The sequence below is a fragment of the Colletes latitarsis genome, chromosome 1 (genome assembly GCF_051014445.1).
Source record: "Colletes latitarsis isolate SP2378_abdomen chromosome 1, iyColLati1, whole genome shotgun sequence".
NCBI lineage: Eukaryota > Metazoa > Arthropoda > Insecta > Hymenoptera > Colletidae > Colletes > Colletes latitarsis.
The window spans coordinates 51,381,676-51,405,632 of record NC_135134.1 but is presented as its reverse complement, the minus strand read 5'-3'; the positions used below and the strand labels follow the sequence as shown (position 1 = coordinate 51,405,632).

Below are 23,957 nucleotides of genomic sequence, written 5' to 3'. Positions count from 1 at the left end.
GCGTTGTCTCGTGGGATGACGATTAAAAAAATGCATACGCGAGTTATTCCTGTCTATTTCGATATTAAATGGTTTACTCGGGCAAAGAGAGGCGGTAACTTGTATCTGCTGGCAACGTTTCCGAGCTTTACGATTACGATCGAAGTCTACGGTACCACATGGCCCATGGTAGTTTCGGTTCAAGAATTACACGCGCTCCTTGCTCTCTTTCCTCGACGTTTCTCGACCCTTTTCATCGTCGTGGAAAAGTATTGCTCCGAAAAATGAAAAGATCTCGCCGCGAACTAAATAATTATAGAAGAGAAAGGAGACCTGTCATGGCTGGAAGACGGAAAAATTAGGTATGCCTGTATGGATAGAAAAGCAACACGACCGTATTCTTTTGTAGCTTGGTTTTTTGTTCTTTTTTTTTTCTTTACTCTTTATTTGATGCATTCGCAAACGTTACAACCTTTTCTACGCGTACAGAATACGGAAGATCGCTCGCGCGACACCCTCGATTCATCACGTTTTACACATTTTTTTTTTCATTTTTTTTTCATTTTTTTTATCTCGTACGTCCCTAGGCAATGCATTACAGCTACAATATGTAAATTATATATTTTTCATATATATCTATCTATCTATATTTTTTTCATTTTACTTTCTCTTTCGCATACACGCATACATACACGTCCTCTTCCACGCACTTTCTATTTCATTTTTTATGTATACATACAGTATAATGCTCTTACGCTACGTATGTATATCGTATTTACAACGGTCGAGATTACTCGACGCAGCAGGATTATTATCGCGTTATTTATTTATTTATTTTTTTTTCAGTTTTTCTTTAATGCAAAAAAGACCGTCGTGCGGACCGATCGTAAGAAAACCTCTAACCGCTTCTACGCGAGTCTCGGTAGCTAAATCTGAAAAAATACATGGGTACGTTTTCCTCGAACGAAAAAACCCGGTTGATATTAATAATAATTGTCTGTTTCGTTTCGCGATCGATTCCAAATTGTTCGATTCTTCGAAGACCGACGCGAAAATAAATACTTTACAAGTTCCCATTTAAACCCTATCACGTTCCTCGAGGTACGTTCCATACGCGATACATACTCGTTCCTGAGAATATTGCGCGAGTTCTGCTTCGCTAAATACCACCGTTTCTACCACGACTAAAAATCATTAAGACGTACCGCAGAAAACGTCCGTTTCCTCGAACGAAACGGAACGAATTCTCGTAATTTTCTTGCTAAGCTCTGTGAGGAGTCTTTCGACGTTTGTTTTCGGTCCAGCGAATTCCAAAACTCACAAAATCCAAGTAAATTAATTAGTGTCGCTTTACTTTTCAGCAATAGTCTGCTAGAATTACAGATCAGGTAAAAGACTGTCCGATACAAAGTGTAAAATTTGATAGAAACGACGCCTTTTTAGGAAACGGTGTCAAAACCACTTTTAACTCGTGGTTCAGAAAACACAATATGGCGGAGATAGAAAGAAACGAGTAGAACCGAAGTAAAAATGGTTTTGGATGCCGTTTCCCAAGAGAGTGAATATCGCGTTTTATGGTGAGATGGGAAAGTCGTAGCTCGAGCGAAAAGGACATCTTTTTCCCTGTGAAAGAGTGTGCGGATGCTTCTAGACCGGAATCCAGAAGAACAAGTTGATGAGTCTCCAAGTAAATTTTAGTCGAAGGCACTATCGTAAGGAACGAAAATTTCCTCCCTTTCTGTCGCGACGAACGAGCAGAAATGTAACTCGAAAAGTTACAGTCTGGATCCCCGTGCTTCGTTATCGAATACAAAAGGTTTTGTTCGCGTTTCTTGAAACGGCAGTCAACAAAATTAAGCAGATTCTTCGCCGAGCCCCCGTATACGATTTCCACGGAACGTATTCTTTAATCGTTTTTACGGCGATTTACCATAATTTTTCGCGTCTAACCTGAAAGAATCGTCCGGTATTAATTTCTAACTATCACTTCTCACTTGCATCGATCTACGGGTACGTGGAACCGACAGTTTCTACTTTGCTTCGCTACTTATTTTGAAATATCAGCCTGTAGTTATTGCATTTTTGTGTTACCGTTTAGGACACTGAGTTTTCCTCAACCTTCCCTTTGAACGAAATAAACACCGATATAAACGATCCGATGCTCATCTAATAAAAGTGTAATTGTCGGTCTATGAACAATTCGAATATTCGGTGTTCGTTAACGATCACTCTCGAAGCCGGAAGTAATATTTTAAATTCAATATAGTGTTTTCGTATTTGTTCGGTGTTTGTATAAAAAAGAAAAACAATAACGAACACGATCGAGTTTCGGGTGAAATGAAGGAGAGTTATTTGATGGAATTCGATTCGAATAGTGGTAGCCTTCTGAAGTTCCGCGTTCAAGGCACAGAACATGCTTAAGGGTGTATTCTAGTCTAGATCCATTCTTTTATTTCGTTTTCTGAAAGTATGTGCCCTGAAAAAGATTTCTTGGAGTTGCAGGCGTGTACAAAAAGAGACATAGTATGTGTTTTCTTTAATTTGAAATAATAAATACATTTAAAAAACTAACATCTAGACTAGAATATCCCGTGGAACTTATTGGTAGAAACGTTCGACGCGTTTATTATTTACCAAGGCTTGAAAACTGTCATAATATAATTTCTAAATTTCGAACTTTGTCGATTTAAGTTAAACGGTTCGTGCATCGAGTTTCGTATAGGTTCTCTAAACGAAAAATATTTACACTATGTATGCACTACGCGCGAGGAGATGCATATCTTCACTCTCAACCGACCGCTCTCGCGTTTCTACGACTTTGCAGAACCAAACCGTGATCAGTCTTTTTACATATTCACGATACTAACGTTTACCAGCAGCTCTCGCGTCCATTTCAATTTGTAAACTTGAATCGTTTGCGTAAACGCTACCACGAACAATATTTTTCAAATCAAACCTTCGAGTATTCTAATTACGTCACTGGATCTTCGAAAATTACGTACACGTACGCGTAGCTAGTTTCTCTATAAAATAATTATATTAGTGTTCCGTAATGTACATGAAAATGCGTGACGTATACATATTTATACTCGTAAGACGCGCCTGGGTTAGCAGCATAAAGTCGTACAGTTTAATAAAAGTAATAAGAAAAACGAGTACGAAGACTAGCGTGATGATGAAATAGCGTAATATTTTCCGAGAAAAATATGCGGTCGATCGAGTGTTTAGTGTTCGAGTGTACAAGATTAACTCTCAACCACGTGGAAAATATTTACAAGTTTATCGTGGCGCCCCTCTCTCGTCCCTGCACCATGAACCTAACGACAATTTTTTTTTGCTCCTTGTTTCCCGAAACGAACAAAACGAGCGTTAAATAAAGGGAATCGACAGTCGTCGGAAACATCGATCGCGAACGAAATACGAAAATAAACCATAGACGATGATCAAGGGTTAATCTTCGTGTACAAAATGTATTTTATAAAAAACCGTTCTCCTTATACTTTTTTTTTTTTGTCCTATACATATTTTTTCTTTTTAATCCCGGTATCATCCCCGCCCCTCTCTTCCATCCACCCACGTGAATGTTTTATTTAGCATAAGCCTTAAATGTAAAAGTAATATTCATTAGTGTTAGTATTATCTTCATATACGTACATAGATGCATGCACATACCTATGTACGTATATACAAGTAACGATATAAGAATTCGTAATATCTATAGCGCTTTTTCTTTCCCCTATAGCAGGATATTGGCCAAGTGACGCGAGTCCAAGTGCTTTTTCGGTAAAAACTATTTACATTATTATGCTACAGGATCGTCGTTCACCGGAGGAAAAGAGAATAATTGTCGTAATAATCGGATTCGTTACCGACTTGTATCGACGACGCTATTTTTATTTTCATTGAATTCTTCGGGGGCCTCGTCGCGAAATTAGACGCACGAGGACCACGTTTTTCGTGTTTCTACAAATAGAGATATCACCAACGTCCTCAAACGATATACACACAGTAATGCAGCATTGAATTTTTCAGAGAATTTCGCCTAACCCAACGCTGCATTACTGTATTAGGATGAAACTCGACCAGCCGCGCGGGATCGTTTATGTTCGCTTCGTTACGAATCGTGCCAGACACTTTTACTTCTACGCCATCTTATCTAGGATACTGAGGATCATCGAGCAGCTGATTCTTCTCTCGACCGTACAATCCTCGGTATTCTATTCAATTTTTAATTCGTTCGTATCGAACAGCAAAGCATCGATTGAACATTTTTAGCGGTAGAAGACGAGTTTTAATGCCCAAAATATTATTTTTTACGTTATCGATGTTTCCAATACGCGACGCGTTAACGATAAAATAAACTTTACGCTGAATTTAACAATATTTAGTATCCTCTACTGTCTATTCATTTTAGCAGAAGAAAGGGTTAAATTTGTCAGTTTTACTAATTTTCTTAACTTCCGTAGCTCCGAGAACGTCTTCCAAGTTCAAAGTTCACGACCAAACACGACCCTAGCAAAATCTAATCCGTTGCCTTGGCTTTACGAACCATTATTTCTTTCTTAACCAGTAAATCATTACGTAATCTACGTTCGCTATAGTAATTAGTATTTTTCTAGCACCGTTATTAGGTCATATACTCTTTCGATTTGTGCTAACCGATCTTCCGGTTTTTTTCTTTTTGTTACCTCCATCGTATCGTTGATTTTGATCGTTACTCGATGGCGAAACCTTTTGCTCGACAACATTGCTCGTAAACGCGGTTTCGGGATAATATAAATACAGTTGGAGAAACGTGGAAAATGAAACGAGCCAATAGAAACGTACACACGGACGCGCTCGTTCTTTCAGTGGGATCAGAGCTCAGTCTTTGAAATCAATTGCGCTTGAGAACCGAACACGTAATTTTCAGAATCATCGACGATAATACTGCAGCTGTTTCGTAGATCGTTTTACGACACCGATCGCGAGCGAACAAAACAATTTACTCGGAAAAGTATAGACCGTCGTAGGAATTAATAAATTGACTTGCTCGCTGTATACAATTTTAAACTAACAACTAAAACTTTCGCCACGGTACCCGAACAACGCGTCCAAGAATATCGACTACGATAATTAGGCAGGAGCACGAATCGGGAAAAGACCGTGAGTAGACACAGTGGGTAACGCAAAATGTAAAACGAATAACGCAACATTTCTGCTCTATCATAAATAAAACAATCGTTCGAACGGACGTAGGAACTCTAAAACGATCGTCGTTGGTTAAGGCGAACGATCGACGTTATCGATAAATCGGATTCGATGACGAATCGTCTTATTTGGAATTAGTACGAGGACAAGTGTCTCGAGGAAAATCGACGCGTTAACCGATCGTAGCGTGCCCGATATAAAGTATATCTTTTTCTATATCTCGTTTTAAAAACCAACAAGTATCGATTAAATAATACGAACTAAGAGGATCGAATAAACTTCGTCGTCGCGTTTCCATCGTGTTAAGGGAACGGTTTGGAGAACCGATTGTAACGCGACGCGTGAATTTTCGAAAATGGCGGTGAACATTTCGAGGGAAGACGAGAAGAGGAAGAGACAGCAAGAAATCGAGGATCGTCGCATCGTTTTGCGTTTAATGTCGACGCAATACCCGTTTCGATCATTTTGCCGAGTCCCCTGACAAAATTAACCGTGATTAACTGTTTCGATTCTTAACAAATGTATCGTATCCGGCATAACATTTGGGTAATCGTGTATAATATAATCACAATTTTCTAGCCCTGAATCAGAACTTTCTAAGCGACCTGAGTAACCTGCACGCAACAGTCGTCATATTTATCACACGAAGTGGAGGACTTTCAGAACTATTATATTTTTGATGGAATTCACAGATTACCAAATCTATAAACGCATCGATTACTCGTCTGAAAACAAGGCTTCCTCGATATTAAAAAATGGACTCCGAAATATTCAACCACTGCTCTGGATGATCGTAACTTTTGCCGACCAGTTGTGCGAAATAGTTTTCAATATATTCTCTTACATTGCCGTTTGCATCTGCTTCTACGACAATTACATATTCGATGAACATAACGATCGAGCTCGTGTGTTTTTATTAACAAAAAGAAACTGCAAGGATTTCACATCACAGAATGGCAAATCAAAGAAATTTTACACTGGGATCGTCGAACTCGTCAAGCTTTCGATGAGTTTAAAAGTTCTAATGTGCGTATAGAGTAGTAGTCGAAGAGTGGAGAGAAAGTTTCGATCGGTGGAAGATAGTTTTACACTCGTCGTCACTTCGATCTTCACAAATATGAATAACAGAAAACAATTTTTTTTTTTCCTTTACAGAAGTACAACTTTGTTGTAAACAATTTGAGCAGAAAGAATATCTCGCATTACAGCTCGTGGACCGTTACAATTTTATAAAAAAAAAATACGAAATCTGTTCGAGCAAAGTCCTTGTATACGTATACGTATAAAAGAAAAATATTTTTCGGTAATAACGATAAATAGGGTTACATTTTGATAAGAAAAAAAAATCACTTTCACTTTCAAACAATATTTTTTGCAAAACGATGTTCGCGATGTGTTGTCTCAGTGCGTGACTAGTACATTAAAAAATAAAGAAAATGGATCTGATAAGATTCCAGACGTCTATAAGCAATTCGTGATGGATACAATTTAATGCCGACCTTTCAACCCTTTCGCTATTAACGGTAAAACGTGGTTTATCAAAAAAAATTGTCGACAAACGAATTGAGATATACTGTGCATAATGAGAATGAACCAGCCATTCGTGTTTCGAGTTGAATCGAATCTTTAGTTTATGCTTTCTCTCTTAAATAATAGAATAGACCTAAAACTACACGTTTCTTAATTAAGATTACAATAATTTGCCTCGCTGGACACTGAATTCGAAGACCAATTTTGCCCACTTATATAAACTCTATCTAGTCTAATTATATTTCTACGTAGCTGTACGCTTAACTATATTTCTATGTAACCAGTGAGCCCTAGATTTCAACTTTTCTTTTTTAATCAATTAAATACTTTCGTTGCACGATTTTAAAAAATTCCATTCGATCGAAAAAATTTCAGCGTCTCATTTTCTGTTCAGTTGACTTAATTAAAGCTGTCGTTCGAAGCTTTTTTGAAAATTTTGCTCGTGTCAAATGCGTAGAATAGTTTGTCAGTTAAAAAATACATATTGCAGACACGTTATGTTTTACGTGCCGTGTGTAAATGTTTGATATGGAAATAAAATTAAAGAAAAGAAACGTTTTCTTAGCAACTGTTGAAAGTTACCTGTTTGTCGGTGATGCGAAAGGGTCAAAAGCCAGATCGACTTCTTCCGCAATCGCAAACACTCAATCTCGTTTCGTTGATAAAAAAAAAAAAAACAAACAAACAAACAAAGCTCAACGACATTTTTTCTATATTTTACTAGTACGATTGTGTAAGGCGATAAAACTGATCAATGTACCGAAATCGCAATAGCTGCCTTGCTTTAAAATTGCTTCAGTTTATTGTGGTTTTCAAATATTTTATCGAAATGTAATTTGAACTGATTAATACGTTTAGAAAAAATGTTTAATTCAAACCCCTGTATTTCAAGTCTAAAGACTACAGAATGCGTAGCAGTCAGGATATACGGACAATAAAAATATTTTTTTAGTTACAGGCAATGAAAAGTATACCAAGGCTACGTTAAACGTTTTGCTTTCGCTTCTTCTTCTGTTTCAAATATGTTGGTTCAACGTTAACGATAACTCTATAAAACCAGTACTATTATCGAAAATCACATGTTTTATATAAATATACGTATAAAGAAAGAAAAGAACAACCGTGTATATTTTGTATGTTTAAAATATAATATTTCATGGTGCACCGGTCACGAACTGAGCATGTTTCACTCGTTAACATGAAATTTATCGTGACTCGTTCTTTCTTTTATTTCGATCAGAGGTAAACTTCGAATCGTTCGAATCCTTTAAACACTTAATCGTTTGTGTATTTCACTATCATTTTCTGAAGAAGCGTTCGTCTAAATCGACGTAAATTTCTTTACTCTTTTCATAATCAATTAACATTTCGTACAAACCAGACGATGTCCACGCGAAAAACTTACAAACCTTTTGTACGTAGACGGATGAATGATAAAACGCACATATGATGTACCATACTTTAAAAGTTCTAAAAAAAAAAAGAAAAAAAAAATAAAAGATCTGACGCAAACATTGCAATATTTGTACATTTTGTAATAACGTTTTCGATACATTCCTAACTGTCGATGAGGACTCGCAAACTTCACTCTATGAATCAAAATTTAAACCTCAACTTTTATAACTTTCTTGTTTCTTCGGTATAAAAACCAAAAAGAATAATAAACAATATTGTTTTTGTTAATTTTTAAATCATGTCGCTTCTTCCTCGATGCCAATGGAGGCAAGAAAAGAACATGTTCTCGTCGTATACTACTTAAATATTCTATTTTGAGACTCAACGAATGCGTTGAATATTTAGTACCGTTCAACTGTTAGAAATTTGTACTCCTAAATAAAAGGATGCCACGATGTAAAAGCGTGAAGCAATAAAAATGACCGATCCTTTGCGACTTTTCACTAAGCTGGAGTTTCGACCTTCGATTATTCTAAGAAGTACAGTTTGGCATTTCGGTTGCCTTGGTAAACGGCGAATGACAAAGCGGAGGAAACAATGTTTCAATTCCCCCTGCTAATCGATGAACAGCTTATTTTTTTGTGTTTTTCTTTTTCTTTTTCTTTTTTGTTTTTTGTTTTTTTTTTTATAAGAAAAAAAACTTGATAACGCTGGTTGTGCATGCGATACCTCAGACACCAGTAAAGTAACTTCATTTCCTCCGTTAGTGGAAAAATTCGCTTGAACGAGTGCACGAATTTCTCGATGGTGTCGAACGTTTGTTACACGTTCTATCGTACCTAAGATTTCCCATTCGCTTGTTCACACTGGGGCCATTTTTCTGTCCTCTATAACTTTAACAAGCCATAGCCGAGGACGAACCGAGCAGAGCTTAATTCGAGTTTAGTACATTCCCGATAGGCAAGCACATAGCCATATATATCGGTAAATATAACCTTAACAAACTACCTTAACAACAGCTCCATGAACTTCTCTCGCACGAACTGAAGGTGTGCCTCTGCCGCCTTCGCTTTCTAGCGTTTTCGTTCCATTTCATTCCTAATGCTCCTCAACGTCAAGGCTGACATTCGTTTGTATATACAGAGAGAGAAATAATAAGAGAGAGAGAGACATACCGTGTATCGTGCTCGTTCTCCTACACTCTAGTACATTATATGTACTCCTGTATGCGTGGTCTTATTTCAAACGAGACGTTCTCTTTGCTAGAACAAGTATCCTATTCCAAGGAAAGCGACGCACTTATCCATTTTGGCAATCGAGCAAGTGCCTCTGGGTGCACTTACCCTTCCCTTTGCGAGCCTCATCACTTTTGGGAAATCGACGTGCTCTCGATCTTGATCACGACCGACTTTGTCTGCTCAGATTTACCGCTGATCGGCAACAACCGATCCCTGGCAGTGTTCAGTAACTTACTCGCCTCCTGGGGCCTCGCGAACGAGCCGGAATTGTGTCTGCTACGCGGTTGCTGTTTACTGAGATCTCGCTGACTGCTCGACGAACAGGAGGCACCGTCGTTTCGTCTTCTGGAATGGCCCAATCGCCCGGACCCGAACGAGCCGGCTCTGTTTCGAAACTGGGAAAGATTCACCGAGTCCACGCGAGATTTCTGAACGACAGAACTGTTTTCGGAACTGGAGGTGGGCAGTGTCACGGTGCTGGAACCGCCGGACAACCGGCGAACTCTACTCGTTGGCGAGGCATTACCGCCGCCTGCACTCTCGGAGACGCTCCTGTTGCGTCTCTTCGAGGCCTGAGATCGTGAATTTGCAGCAAACCCTTGGAGCATTTCGTTTATCTGGGGCTGTAACACATAACCCTTAACCAGACTCCGCCACAACTATATGATACGGTCCGAGGGTCGCATGTCTAAAGTACTTACTTCGACGACCCTGAAATCTTCGATGCTCTTGAACTTGCACAAATATTCCTGTAACTTAGAGTCCACTTGAAGTTGATCGGCCTGTTTGTAATACTTTAAGAACGCCCAGAATTTTTCTAGCCCGTACAACTGACCTGGAATGTGAAATTAAACCCTGTGCAACGCGTTCAAAGTATTAAATCGTCTACTAATTGACTTTATAACGAAAGTACGGTAAGAGGTTAACTTGAGAATTAATTTTGTCATCATATATGGGTGACGTGGCAGTCAAAGCGTTAAAAAGGTCTGTTGTTATACTGAATATTATCACGAGGCCAATAGACATCGCGGCATCAATATTAAGTTTCGTTTACTTTAGCACATTCTTACCGTTTAGCAATCGAGGGTAGTCGTAACTAAACAACCTATAATGTGCGTAAAGTTTTAACTTATTTGCAGAAATTTACTCACCGCTCTCGTAATCCTGTACCGTCTCGACTTGGAAATCTTTATAAAGGTGATGCCTGAACCTCTTCTCCAAACCGTAACTATAAAATCTAAAAAGGCATTCCAGGCCGTATCGGTAGCCTTCGCAGGCGTCTTCTTTGGCTATAGTCCTAAATTCCTCGTACATGGTACGATTGAAATTCTCCCGTAAAAAGAACGACCAGAAACGAAAGAGCGTGTTCATTTCTTGAGATTGGCCGATTCCGAGTCTCTTACGTTCTGAAACAAAACAGACGTATCTAAAACTCCTATACCCTCAAACTGGTCGTAATTTTGTTAAAATTAGGAAATTTTCAGATCCTCTTTTCTCATCACAATTATTCCTCAGTCGGGAAAAGAAGACAAAAATAGTGGAGTTCATCATTATAATGTTACATTCGTTGCCCGGTACATGCGATATATACAATATATAGACATTTGTATTTACCTTTTAAGCAACGCGAATGGTACTTGTGGTAGACTTGTTGAGTGAAACCATTCTCTTTCAAAAGAGCGTGACTCGGATGCTGGAAGGTGGGCACAGATTGCGGTGCACTTCCATAACTACTAGCGAGATAACCTTCGTTTGGACTCGTTCCTGCACTACTTCTGTAACACGAGACGAAATATGTTGAACTGTAAATCTCTTAAACGACTCTTCTATAATTGTTCAAACATCGATTAGCGTAAACTTACCCTGTAGAATATGTGCGCGGTCGGTGCTCTCGAACATCCATGATCCAACCGACGTGATGTTCAACAGGCGGGTTATTACTATGACGAGTTTTCCTTTTCCGCGGTGTTCTAGGATCGACTGACGGCTCGTCCTTCACAACAGCAAAGAAACGAGGAACTACTCCTCTTCTGCCGCTTCTACTGCGTCTCGGTTTATCGTTCCACCGATTTCTATCCGCTCTACGATCCCTCTTTTCTTGACTATCGCTAACTATTGGCATCTAATTTTTAAAAAAATATATTAACATCAAAAATTTTACGCGTCGCCCAAAAAAAAATCCACCAAAGGAGAAATAATGTACCTGCGTTGGGAGAGATTCCGACACATCCATGTCTTCTATTGTAGACGGAGGTGGGGGAGGAACTTCCGGATTAGCTTTTTTAGGTGCTTTCGGTGCCATTTTCTCAAAATCTTCTTGACTAATCACGTTAATGGTTTTGTAACTTCCGATCGACGAAGCGGATCCGTACTATAAAATAATAAGACATTGTGCGCGTGCAAAGAATATTCCGACAAATTATTTGGGCTCGACGGTATTATCAAACGAACATCGAACTTACTCTTTGACCATCTTTCATCCATAAATCTTCCTCGTAATAATACAATCCATCGTTGATTGCTTGTTCAAGATCTTGAGTCATTTTCACTCTGGTTGTCCAGTCGCCGGTTCGATCATGTCCTTCGTGTTTTGGAATTCGTGTCGTCGATATAGGCACCGTGGTTTGTGTGAAAATTAAAAGTTTATTTAAATCCTTGTCTGATAATTCGTAATCTTCTTCGTCTTCGGACCTGGATAATTTGTTACTCGTCAATTCTTAGATACGTTAATAACGGATGTTGGAAAACTAGCAACAAACCATTCAGAAAAAGCATTGTGTCGCCCGGTCGGAGGTGGCGAATCAAGTTCCTCGTCAAATTGAAAGTCTAACTCTTCTCTCTCTTCGCTTTTAACGTTATCTACTTTCTCTTTTTCTTCATTCTTCTCCTTATGCGACGGTTTCACTCTTCGTCTCACCTATTGTATTTTCATGAACTCGATTATTACATAACGTTCCTAGTAATAACTTTCCAAGTTAACTAACATCCTACGAAAACAAATTACCTCTTTCCAAACGTCATCGCTCGGCAATGGTGACTCATCATTGATTTGTACTTCTATTACTTGACTTGGACTAGAACACTTGACCGTCGCGGATGTTTTATCGGCCGTCTTCGAAGATGCATTATTGCAGAGTGATGTCGAATTGTTACTATTACTCGATGATGTTGAAATGTTTTTCACGCTATCCGATTCTTTCTCGTTTATCATTTGGCCCGTTCTACTATCAGGTACAACAGGTTCGTTACTTTTGCTCGTCAATTCGTTCGGTATGAACTCCTGTACGTCAGGATTTAAACTGTCGCCTATCGACGAAGATATACTTTCCGATTCACTGACTCTTCCTACCGTCGAGAAAATGTGATTGGATTGAAGAACGCGTGGAACTGGGGGAATAGGAATCGTTGATAAGGGTCTCGCAAAGGGGCAAAAATCGGATTTGGATGTGGAGAGTATTACTTCATTTTGTGACGGATTCAAAGTATCGGACGACTCTGAGAAGATAGAGTTTCCAGCTGCATCCGAGATGAGCCACTTCAAAGGGTCTGTTTTTGTTCTAACCTGATATATAAAATAACAATATTTTTTGTGACAATCCGCGAATACGAAAGACTTAAACACTAAATATCATAAGTTTCACATTAACGTGTCAGTAAATTTGACATTTTGTTCGATAAAATTTCAACTGTGAGGAGGTCTACTTTCAAACGCCATTAATCGGACTTAAAGCCCTAATGGTGTCAGCGAATCCTCTTCCATTTGCTCTAGCACAAATTTTTAATCCAATACATATGCGAGATGTACGTGGAATTAGTTTGCAATTCGTGCTGCATTAAGATGTACAAAATAATATCACTGTACCTTAAATCCATCCACTAGTTCCAGTTTGTCAGATTCCATAATTGCTTCGATGACAAGAGCCACGTCTGTCGTCAAAATTTGTACACGATGAAAGGAAGCAATTAAGGTAATGGGTAAAAAACCTTGTGCGTCCATTTTGCGACGCAAGAAAAAATCTCGTAAAAGATTTTCCTCGCTGAAGTAATACTCTCTGTAAAGTTACAAATCGCACAGTAAACGAACAACGTTCAACTTTTACTTCCGATTGCACTTTGTTAAACAAATGTCGAACTCACATCTGTTTCCTTATATAATCCTTGAGGGTCGTTGTGTCTACGTTGTTAATGTAATTTGTGTTATTGAAATAAAATGTTCCCATATAAGGTATCATATAAGCGGGATCCAGATGCCCATATTTATGCATCTGTAAAAATATACCGCTTTGAAGTACGAATTTCATGGACGCATACTAATTTTCTCAAAATGTTTAACATATCAGTTCTACTTTCGTTTTGTCGTCAAGGGATGCTCTGAGAGATTCCCATAAAATTGTCATCATTGTTATATTATGATCAGTATTAGCTACTGTCGACGCTTAGAAAATTTATAAAATAATAACGCAACAGTGTTTCTTAAGTAATGTTAATCTATAATAAAGATAATATGAAATATAAAATCACCTGCATATAGTCTATTGGGTAATTCGAATAGTCTTGATCATGCCTGTACCTAAAGCTACCACGATACGCGCCCCGGCCACCTCGTCCTCCTCTCCCCCTAAAACTCCGTCCACCACGCCCACCTCTTGTACTATATCCTGTCCTATCATGCTCCCTATCTCTGTACGAATCTGTTTTCGCTAAAATCCAGAAATTCCAGATTAATGATCAACAATGTTTAATGTTCCTACATTTAGAAGGACGATACTTACGAAGAGTATGTAACAACAATTAAATATTACATACCTTCGCTGTTCTTTTCCCTTTGGTTGTGATACTTTGGAGAACGTTCCCTATTACTTCGGTTCTTCGTTATGTCAATTTCCAACGGTACCCATTTTTGTTTGCTCACTGTAAAGCGAGAAAGAAACTGTTAATTATCGATTATTATTATAAACAGAAGGGATACCACTCGTTACTTTATCCAGAATAGACTGACGATTACCTTTCTTTTTCTTTTCACTGCCATCCGTGTGATCGTCGCTGTCATCTTGGCAGTGATTCTGTTCCTTATTCTCCTTCCCTCTGTTCTCTATAGTTCCGCTATTTTCTTTAGTGTTACTTTGTTCGACAACACCATTTTGCTTCTGTGTTGTCACAGCTGTCTTCTTCTAACAGAAAATACCCTATTTGTTAGTACATTGAAACAATCTTCGTATAACTATTATAGAATACAATTTAAGAGACAACGCAAATCATTGTACGAACACAACAATACTGCACGAACCAATGGTCAAGTCCGTAACACGATCGCATTCGATATTAGTTTAGCAAAGCTTCTACGCTCGTAGGTACGCGAGAATACTTTACGAGTTCTAGCTTTTGCATTGGTCGTTCTTTCTCGCTAATTCTTTCTAAGAAAAACGATTAATAAATTAAACTCACCTCTCCTTGAGCACCCAAGGTTGGCCAATCGCCGATATTCGAGAAATCGCTCGCCTATTAAACGTACGAATTAAATTTTAATTATATTCTACAATATGGAACGAAGGAAGTCACATTTCATGAAATTTACATACAGAGTGTTCGGCCACCCCTGGGAAAAATTTTAATGGGGGATTCTAGAGACCAACATAAGACGAAAATCAAGACTACCAATTTGTTGATGGAGGCTTCGTTAAAAAGTTATTAACAATTAAATTCAAAAATTCCAAATCGTTCTGAAAAAAATATTGTTAGCTGTGGGGGTCAATTACAATCGTTTTTGGTGAATAGACATACCCCCGAAATCCTACCCACTTTCTAGAAAAAAATTCGAGAAGGTGTGAAATTTTTCAACGAAATTAAAATATTTCAAATCGTTCTGAAAAAAATATTGTTAGCTGTGGGGGTCAATTACAATCGTTTTTGGTGAATAGACATACCCCCGAAATCCTACCCACTTTCTAGAAAATAATTCGTGAAGGTGTGAAATTTTTCGACGAAATTAAAATATTTCAAATCGTTCTGAAAAAAATATTGTTAGCTGTGGGGGTCAATTACAATCATTTTTGGTGAATAGACATACCCCCGAAATTCTACCCACTTTCTAGAAAAAAATTCGAGAAGGTGTGAAATTTTTCGACGAAATTAAAATATTTCAAATCGTTCTGAAAAAAATATTGTTAGCTGTGGGGGTCAATTACAATCATTTTTGGTGAATAGACATACCCCCGAAATCTTGCGCATTTTCGAGAAAAAAAATTCAGTACGAGCAGAACTGTAGACGTTAATAACTTTTTAACGAAGCCTCCATCAACAAATTGGTATTCTTGATTTTCGTCTTATTTTAGCCTCTAGAATCCCCCATTCAAATTTTTCCCAGAGTTGGCCGAACACCCTGTATATTAAAAGTACAAAAAATTTTAATAAAGGGGGTAAAAGTGATTCCTCGCGCTAATAGATTTTATAAATAAACTATGCACAGACGAAACGTTGCAAAAAGCAAAGAATAAGGCTTCTGAAATTCCGTCTAAATACGTATATAGAGTATTCCGCGCTTTTCCACTCGCAATCGAGTAGAGAACTTCATTGCATTATTATAGTCATCGTGCAATTCGAATCATCACGCACCTTCTGATTAAATTTTCTTCTATCGTTTGTAGCTGTGATTATAGTTGGATGATTTCCGGCGTTGATACCGTTTTCTGCAACAAACAATGAAATATTCGGTCGACACGATGTTCGTACAATTCGACGTCCATTTTTTTTTTTTTTAAACGCGATTCGTGTATTCTTATCGTGTCGTTTTTAACCCGTTCAAAACTTACGACCTCGATTATCTTCGTGCAGCACAGGCGTGCGTGTATTTCATGAATATTTTTATCTATAACTGTGCGTCACAGGGAAATAACGCGAGAGTTATCAACAAAAAATGTTAACATTTCTTTACCGACTTCTATTATTACGAATCCGTCTAATTTTCGATATTTTCGCGCGCGCAGAAGCCTACATAAAGCAGAGCTATTTATTCGAGCGTTTAAAATTCAAATCGTGTAAAAGAAACTATTCTCGTCGTATCGAACGCCCTCGATTTGTTTCGTCTGTACTTTAAACGTTTCGAATATTGGGTCCTCTACCTTGTAGGGAGCTTAAAAAAAAAAAGAAATCTATAAATTTCGAAAAAAAATTATTCATTTTTCGCGTATACTGCGATCGAACGATTCCGTGTACGTTTCACGAACTTTTCCACGAAAACACTCGACGTTAACCGTCGATTTCCTTATTTTCTATAAATAAGCAATGCAACCTCGGTTAGAAGCGAACAGCTCCACTCTAACCGCAGCACGTTACGCAAGTGATACAGCCGTAGATTTGCTCGTTGACCCCTTTTCATTCGAGTCAATCTTTCGTTCGCTTCAAAAACACAAATCACCGCGAAAGCGAAAGTAACCTGCCACTGTGCGCCACTCCTCGTGTTACAGTCTCGATATTCTCAAAGACTAGCAACATAATGCGGAGAAGAGTCCTACGATTAACACGATGCAAACAAAATAAACTTCGAGTGCATCTGTCCACGCGTCTTGCGCAACGTTTGTCAAATAACACTCGACACTCGAGAGATCTACGAAGAAACTTCTTGACGATCGACCGTTCCAGCGAATTATTTCTCAATTATCTAATAAAAAAAAAGTTAAATTTTAAATTTACTTTTTCTTTCGATTTACTCGAATTACCTCGACTTTGTCTCGTTGCCAAGTTGGGTCGTGGGCCGGTCTACGCCGGAATAATAAAACGTTGGTCTGAACATGCGTTGTCAACAATCGCGAGCAAACAATAAACTATGTCTCGTTAGATCTGGGTTAGACCAAATGTTGAAGACAATTTGCGAAACGAGTCACTGGGACACCAGAGACAATTACACCTCTGATACCTTTTCCCAGAAATGGTGTTCGGTCTTGTTTTACGATCAAATATCGAAATTTATTTTATTTAACACTTTGACTGCCACGTCACCCATATTTACAGGATTTACCATTATGATACTAGAAAAATTAATTCTCAAGTTAAGACGTTAATAAATTTGAATAGAATTTGTGAATTCTAACGAGGTTACGAGAATAAGTACTGAAACAAATTTTAGGTTATGTAGCTTACGATGGTCTAAAATCAAAACTTTACTTGAACGTGTTAATTCAGTATTGGTATCAGAAAATTTCGGTTTCGAAACCGAGCACGGTTTTCAGATAGGAAAGTAAAAAGTACAAAGATCGAGGAACTCACGTTGAACGGGTTCGTTTTTATTTTTGTTGATCTTCATCGTGTGTATCTTGTACACGACTATCTTCACCTGCGAAACATAACCGTCTCGTCGGACATTCTCGAGTCTTCTAACCGGGTATTGTTTCGCTTCCACGAAGGAGGATACACATCAAAGTTTTACATAACGTTTATGTAAACGTGAACACGCGTAATCCGATAGATCCCGACGAACAGTAAGCTACGAGGAACTTGACAAAAGTGCCGCGTTCGACGAACGCGGTAAAATCGCGCGCGCACTTTAGCACTCGACCGGCCGACCAACCAGTCACTTTATCGTCGAACCTTCGACGCGGCGTAACAGGTGTCCGTAAACTTTTTTCTTTCTTTGTTTACCCAGGACGATTTTGCCGTTCCAAACAAGAAAAGTAATGTAAATACAAGAGATAGATCTAATATACGTACGATACAGCGACCAACTTAAAAAGCACGAATAACATCGAGAAATAACGCCTCGAGTATTTAGTATCGAAAAGATAGCGTAAAACGTTTCGATGTCCTTGCAGAGGCGCGTGAACACCGACTAGAAGTCGTTTGTGCTTGTTGCCGCCATATGCTATAAACTTTTGCGTACCTTTCGCCGAAGGCAGTGGCTAGAAATTATAAATAAAACATATGAATACGTTACAGTGGCGACGTTATTTCCTGGCGAAACTAACGTGCAACGAAATTCCCCTATTACTCGAGCCACGATGCATCGTTGTTCTCTATCGTCGATGTTTTCGAAATTCTGCGCAACAACGCGCAACTGAACGTTCTTTCGACGAATTTCTTGGCACTTTTCCGCCAGTGGACACAACGGAAGGAGTCTTTTCCCCGTCGAACGACGACGAAAAGCTCGGCCCGCTTGATCGGCACGATCACAGCTCGAGAGTCAACGGTGCACTGAGCTACACCAGGCTAAAACGGAGAATCGATGAAGGACTTGCAGCGGCCAAGCACGCTCGCAGCTGCTTTGCTAGCCTTTGACGCGCAAGCAGCATTAAATTCAGCTTTTGTCTCCTTCTTACCCGGTACCCTCTTTCTCATCGTTTCGGGAATGTCCGTTACTAGCCAGATAGCGATGGGGATGATTTACTCGTAATCAAGCGATAATACTCGACTGTATAAAATTATAGGGCACGTGTCTTTATAAACCAAATGAACGTTACCACCTACTGGTCGAAGAAAGAAAACAAAACGATAGTAATTATACCTCTTGTGCAAACGCCGTTATTAAAGTTAAATACGTAAACTCTTCGTTCCGATAAACATTATGTAAAAACACGACACGCAATACTCGAAGCAGTACTTAATATTAAAAGATAACGCATAATTCGTTTTATCGACGACTTTGCGATACACGCGAGAAATCAATGCCACGTACGAATATAGTAACCAGGCAGAAAAGTTTGGTGGCAACCGATTTGTCACGGTATGTTACATCGATAACTAGGCGGAATAATGTTGGATGAACACGTACACTTAATAGTATCTGATTAGAACGAATCATTTGTATGCCGTACAAGACACACGATGATTACACTTGAAGATTAGCATGTTCTTAGGTTCATGGTCATTCCACGTGGAACTATAGTTCTCAAAGATATAACAATTTATCGTTATTAAACGTTCGAATCTAAGTTTCGCAATACCTGAACGCGAATATTGAAATTCATCGTGCTCATCGATATTCGGTTATCTATTTCGTATATTTTACCGTACTTATGACGATCTCGAAAGAAAAAGGAACTGATCTTGACACTACGCGTCGTTTTTGTTGTTCCTACTCTCGTTCGAAATACACGTATACGGTTGAAAAACATTCATTGGCCTTTACGATTTTACTTTTATCGAGGGTAGAAGGTCTGGCGGACTGAAACAGGTTTCCTCTCACCACACTCACTTTCTGCGACACATTTCAATGTGTATCGAACGCTGAAAATAAGTCTATCGATACCTATCACTTTTTCCTGCGCTACTATCATTCGTTAATCTATCTCTGGGCACGAATTTAAGTTACGTTTAGTCGCAGACTATACAAGGTGTTCGGCCACCCCTGGGAAAAACTTTAATGGGAGATTCTAGAGGCCGAAATAAGACGAAAATCAAGAATACTAATTTGTTGATTGAGACTTCGTTAAAAAGTTATTAAAAAATTAAAAAATTTCAAATCATTCACGGAAAAATTATTTTTAGTTGCAGGGGTCAATTACAATAATTTTTGGTGAATAGACATACCCCCGAAATTCTACCCATTTTCTAGAAAAAAATTCAGTTACAAGTGGAACTTTAGACGTTAATAACTTTTTAACGAAGCCTCCATCAACAAATTGGTATTCTTGATTTTCGTCTTATTTTGGCATCTAGAATTTCCCATTAAAATTTTTCCTATGGTTGACCGAACACCCTGTATAATTCACGAATAATACTGATCAACTGCTTCGAGATTGCTGTCGCTTTTCTACGATCGAAAATTTTACTTTTCCATGCTACCAATGCACACGCGATCGTGTTAGCTATTCGTCGATTAGATGCCAGAGAAATTGGAGAGTGAATGTTTAGGTTACAGCGAAGAACGTAATGCAGTTACGAGGCTCCGTAATTGCATCATGTGCTGTGACCCAGTGTCGACCGCTTAGAAAGAGTGTCAATGTCGTTGCCCTCGACGTTTTTCTGTTAATCGAATGATCGGGGAATAATGGAAAGTAAACAATTAAATCTGGATCGATATAATTTCCAGAGAGAAAATAAATAAATTCAACGTATAGGGTTAGGTCTGTAGATATCAATTCGAAGCTACGCTTCGTTCTAGTTTCTGCAATCGTACTGTATAATGCAATGCTATAAGTTTGTAAGTTTGTCAATCCATGTATAATTAAGTCGATAATAACTCAAAGTATCGTTGTAACTCTAAATCTGTATTGAAAAAACAATCACTAATTCGCATTGTATCGCACTATCGATAATTGATAAAGCAATCTAGTTCACGTTCTTATTACTCAAACATGGCGGAATTGATATCAGAACACGTAATCGAAAATTTTATGTATCGAGTTGTCCAAAATTGGTAAAGATCGTGTCACCATATTTTAGACATGGCTCAAATAATATCGAAACATATGTTTCGATCATCGGGAAGGCGATTAAATTGTTGGTCGTGCAAATGAGGAAATACTATATGTGACGTGTTAAGACTCGATGGCCAGCATGGTTATATTTTTTCTTTGCCACGTGTGCCGAAAACTCGTTGGCAATGAACAGATAAGATGATCGAATTGGACCGTACAAAATTCCATATATTATCGTCGTAATGATCAAACACCTAAACTACAGACACGTTCAACGTCCACTCACACGTTTTCTCTAACAATGGCACTTTCTTTTCTCGATACTATAATAACTGAATAAACTTTCCGAAATATTTATATCGCGAAGGAATATACTTCGCTCGAACTTTTTAATAAATTAATTTTAAAATATCTCTAACATAAAAGTTAAACACGCCATTACGTAATACCGACAGACAAAAAGATAAAACCAACTTTCGAAACTGATATAGAATCGACCATCGTATAATGTACAAAATACATTACGAGTAAAAGTAAATTATTTTTTTTATTGCAGAATGTCTTTCGATAATTCGATAGATACTTTATTCGAGAATCTTTACCAAAACGATGGAATTCATATACGATAAAGAAATTATTGTGTAATTTCTATCGAGTTACTACAGAACCTTTAATTCTCTCCCCTCTAGTCCGCAAATACTTAGCTCGTATCAGTAGTACCTTTGAAAAAGTAGAAATATATGTAGTTCCATATTCTCAAACTTGATAAGAGCCTCTTTCATCACATGTACAAAGTACAAGGTCATTTTCATATACAAACCACGAAGGAGCGTTTAAAATGCTATAAACCCTTGTATTAGTTTTGTATTTGTGCGTCCGATGTAACTACGCGAAGCCATTAACATTTACTATCCATATTTATCATACTTTCAGAAAACATACAATTACCTTACTTTATGATCATACGTTAAAGATTATAAGCATTTGATGCACATGTTATTCAATCTATACCTGAAATTTCGTTTTATACTTTACTCCCGATTAAATAAAGAAATCAAACATTATGAATATGTTTTGAATAAATATTCAATATTTACCGTACAAATAAATTTTATCAACAGCAAACTTAACGGTTGATAATTCATATAACCGTTATTTATTATTTGTCATTTTTATAAATTCTTCAAAATTCTAAAAAGTTTAAATATCTTGAACCAAAATACTTTTCTATTAGAAAACATAATATATATCTTTATAAATTAAACATCATACCTCGATGGAACAATATTATAACAATATGTTTAGTTCAAATCCTATGGTATTTTTGTAACTTTTAAACAACTATTTATATTTCTAATTGGAAAAAATAAAATTTTAAAAGCTTAGTATATGATAACAAAGTAAATTCCATCGAGTACATATTGACACTCACCAACAATTTCTTGTTGCTGTGGTTGAAGTACTCTCTTCTCCTTTTCACTCTGCTTCTCAGTAGTCATTAAACTTCCAGAAGGCATGGCAGTAACAGAATTCAAGGGCACCGCTTGAATTGTAGCTTTACTTTTGGTCCAAGGATTAACTGTAGGTAAAGGAGCCTCCACATATTTGATTGGTTGCGAAGGCTGAGCATCTGACTCTGCTTCGGATTCCTCTTTATCTTTTGGAGCCTCTTTACTTCCTACAACATAATCCAATCCACTTCTATCTCCACGATCGCGTTCCTTGTGAGATCTTTCGTTACTTTCGCTATGACCACGAAGCGGATGTCTATAATCCCTATGTCTATGTCGTTCTCTATGCTCTCGATGTTGTTCTCTCAATTTTTCCTTTCTCCTAGCACTCTTTGGTGCTACTGTCTGAAATTCTCCATTGCTTCCAATGTCGCCGTTCGTCTGCTCTGTCTCAGGAATGGCTTGTTGCTGTCGCTTGACCGGTACCTCCTTCTGAACGATCAACCGACTCTGTTCGACCGAAGGTGTTGATTCATTTTCATAAGGCTTATCCAATTTGATCTGTGGATTGAATCTCCTACCACTTCTCTGATAAGACTTTCCCTTGGTGGTTAGATTTTGAGAAGACACATAATCCTTGACAAGTGCTATTTGCTGGACCACCTGACCACCAATGTTCTCCTTATTGTTACCCTTAGTATTGGAAGGTCGGTTCTCGTTTCTACTCTTAGAGTTCAAAATACTTGCATAAGAGACTCCAGGGCCCTCCTCTCTCTCGGTACTTCCCTGAGCGCCGGTGGCCACCTTGGCCGCCATCTTGAACGATACGCGCCGAAAGACAAAAACACGAGGTCCCGGAACACGAGGGATCTAACTTGAATATTTTTACAGGACGTTGCTCCCTCTCAGGCAATCGAGGAGTCCTGAGAAACGTCAAACACTTTGGGGCACATTAATCCACCCGAGCAGCCTCGTCGCGAGATCGAAGGATTCGAAACGATTCGTTCGTCGATGCGGCTTTAAAGCACCAATCTCGGAGCATCCTCCACGCCGTGGATCGGACGCATGTCTGCTCGAAGTCCGTGCAGTATCGCACGAACGAGTTTAATTTTTCACAGAAAGTCCGTGATATATGCGTCGAATCACGGGCGTCGGTCCTTCTGCCAGTGCAAGAGAACGCCCACTCGGGAGACTCGTCACGAGGGATCGCTCTTTCCAGAAGGCGCACCGTGCACGCACGCGGTCGTTACCAAATAATGTCCGAAATATGTTTCTTCTTATTGCTCACGTATCAAAATTCTCTCGATAATAACGACAGACAAAACGGGAAAGTCAAAGTAATAAGGAGCGGTGTTCGATGATCCGATCGAACACATTCGACAAAATTAAAACACGACGTACACGAGGCGCGTTATCCGAGTTGCGTGGTTAAGAATATGCTGACTCGGCGATTTCACGAAACGAGCGAGAATCAACCGGCACGAGTTATTAAACGACGACGATTCGTTTTACTTGTTTGTGGACGAAAGTTTGGCGATATAAAATACGCAAGTGAAGAACGTATGTGTTCCAAGTACAATAAAGGGAGCTAGCAGACAGAGTACACCTCGTTGGTACGGATAATTTTTCTTTGTCGCGGATATCCCATAGAATTCGTCAGTTTTCCTTCGGATTTGCTTTCAGCACAGGCCCAGAAATTTTGTCACAGTCGTAGCGAGTTTAAAAGCACCGTTTTCAACGTCACTTTACCACGGATTACGTAAACACGGCATTTTCGGCGATCTTTTTCCACGGAAAAGCGGTCCACAAAACACATGTGGCCAGCG

General features: G+C 38.5%; 1 protein-coding gene across 4 annotated transcripts; it reads right to left on the bottom strand.

The window, feature by feature from the left end:
• Positions 1-377: 377 nt before the first annotated feature.
• On the bottom strand, positions 378-23,957 carry Larp (La related protein). 4 transcript variants are annotated; one of them, XM_076770498.1, is made up of 18 exons: positions 18,254-18,741; positions 17,595-17,661; positions 15,945-16,018; positions 14,778-14,831; positions 14,338-14,503; positions 14,139-14,243; positions 13,854-14,032; positions 13,470-13,597; positions 13,195-13,384; positions 12,337-12,894; positions 12,092-12,249; positions 11,795-12,023; positions 11,536-11,703; positions 11,195-11,454; positions 10,947-11,107; positions 10,484-10,738; positions 10,034-10,167; positions 378-9,955 (listed from the first exon to the last, which is right to left on the bottom strand). In XM_076770498.1, exons 2-18 carry the CDS (start codon positions 17,629-17,631, stop codon positions 9,458-9,460), a joined length of 3,354 nt encoding a protein of 1,117 aa, XP_076626613.1. In that variant the 5' UTR covers positions 17,632-17,661; positions 18,254-18,741; the 3' UTR covers positions 378-9,457. The 4 variants fall into 4 exon arrangements, with proteins under 4 accessions (XP_076626613.1, XP_076626597.1, XP_076626605.1 ...); XM_076770482.1 differs by lacking the exons at positions 17,595-17,661; positions 18,254-18,741 and adding an exon at positions 22,113-23,957; XM_076770490.1 differs by lacking the exons at positions 17,595-17,661; positions 18,254-18,741 and adding an exon at positions 22,113-23,957 and having other exon boundaries at positions 14,338-14,500.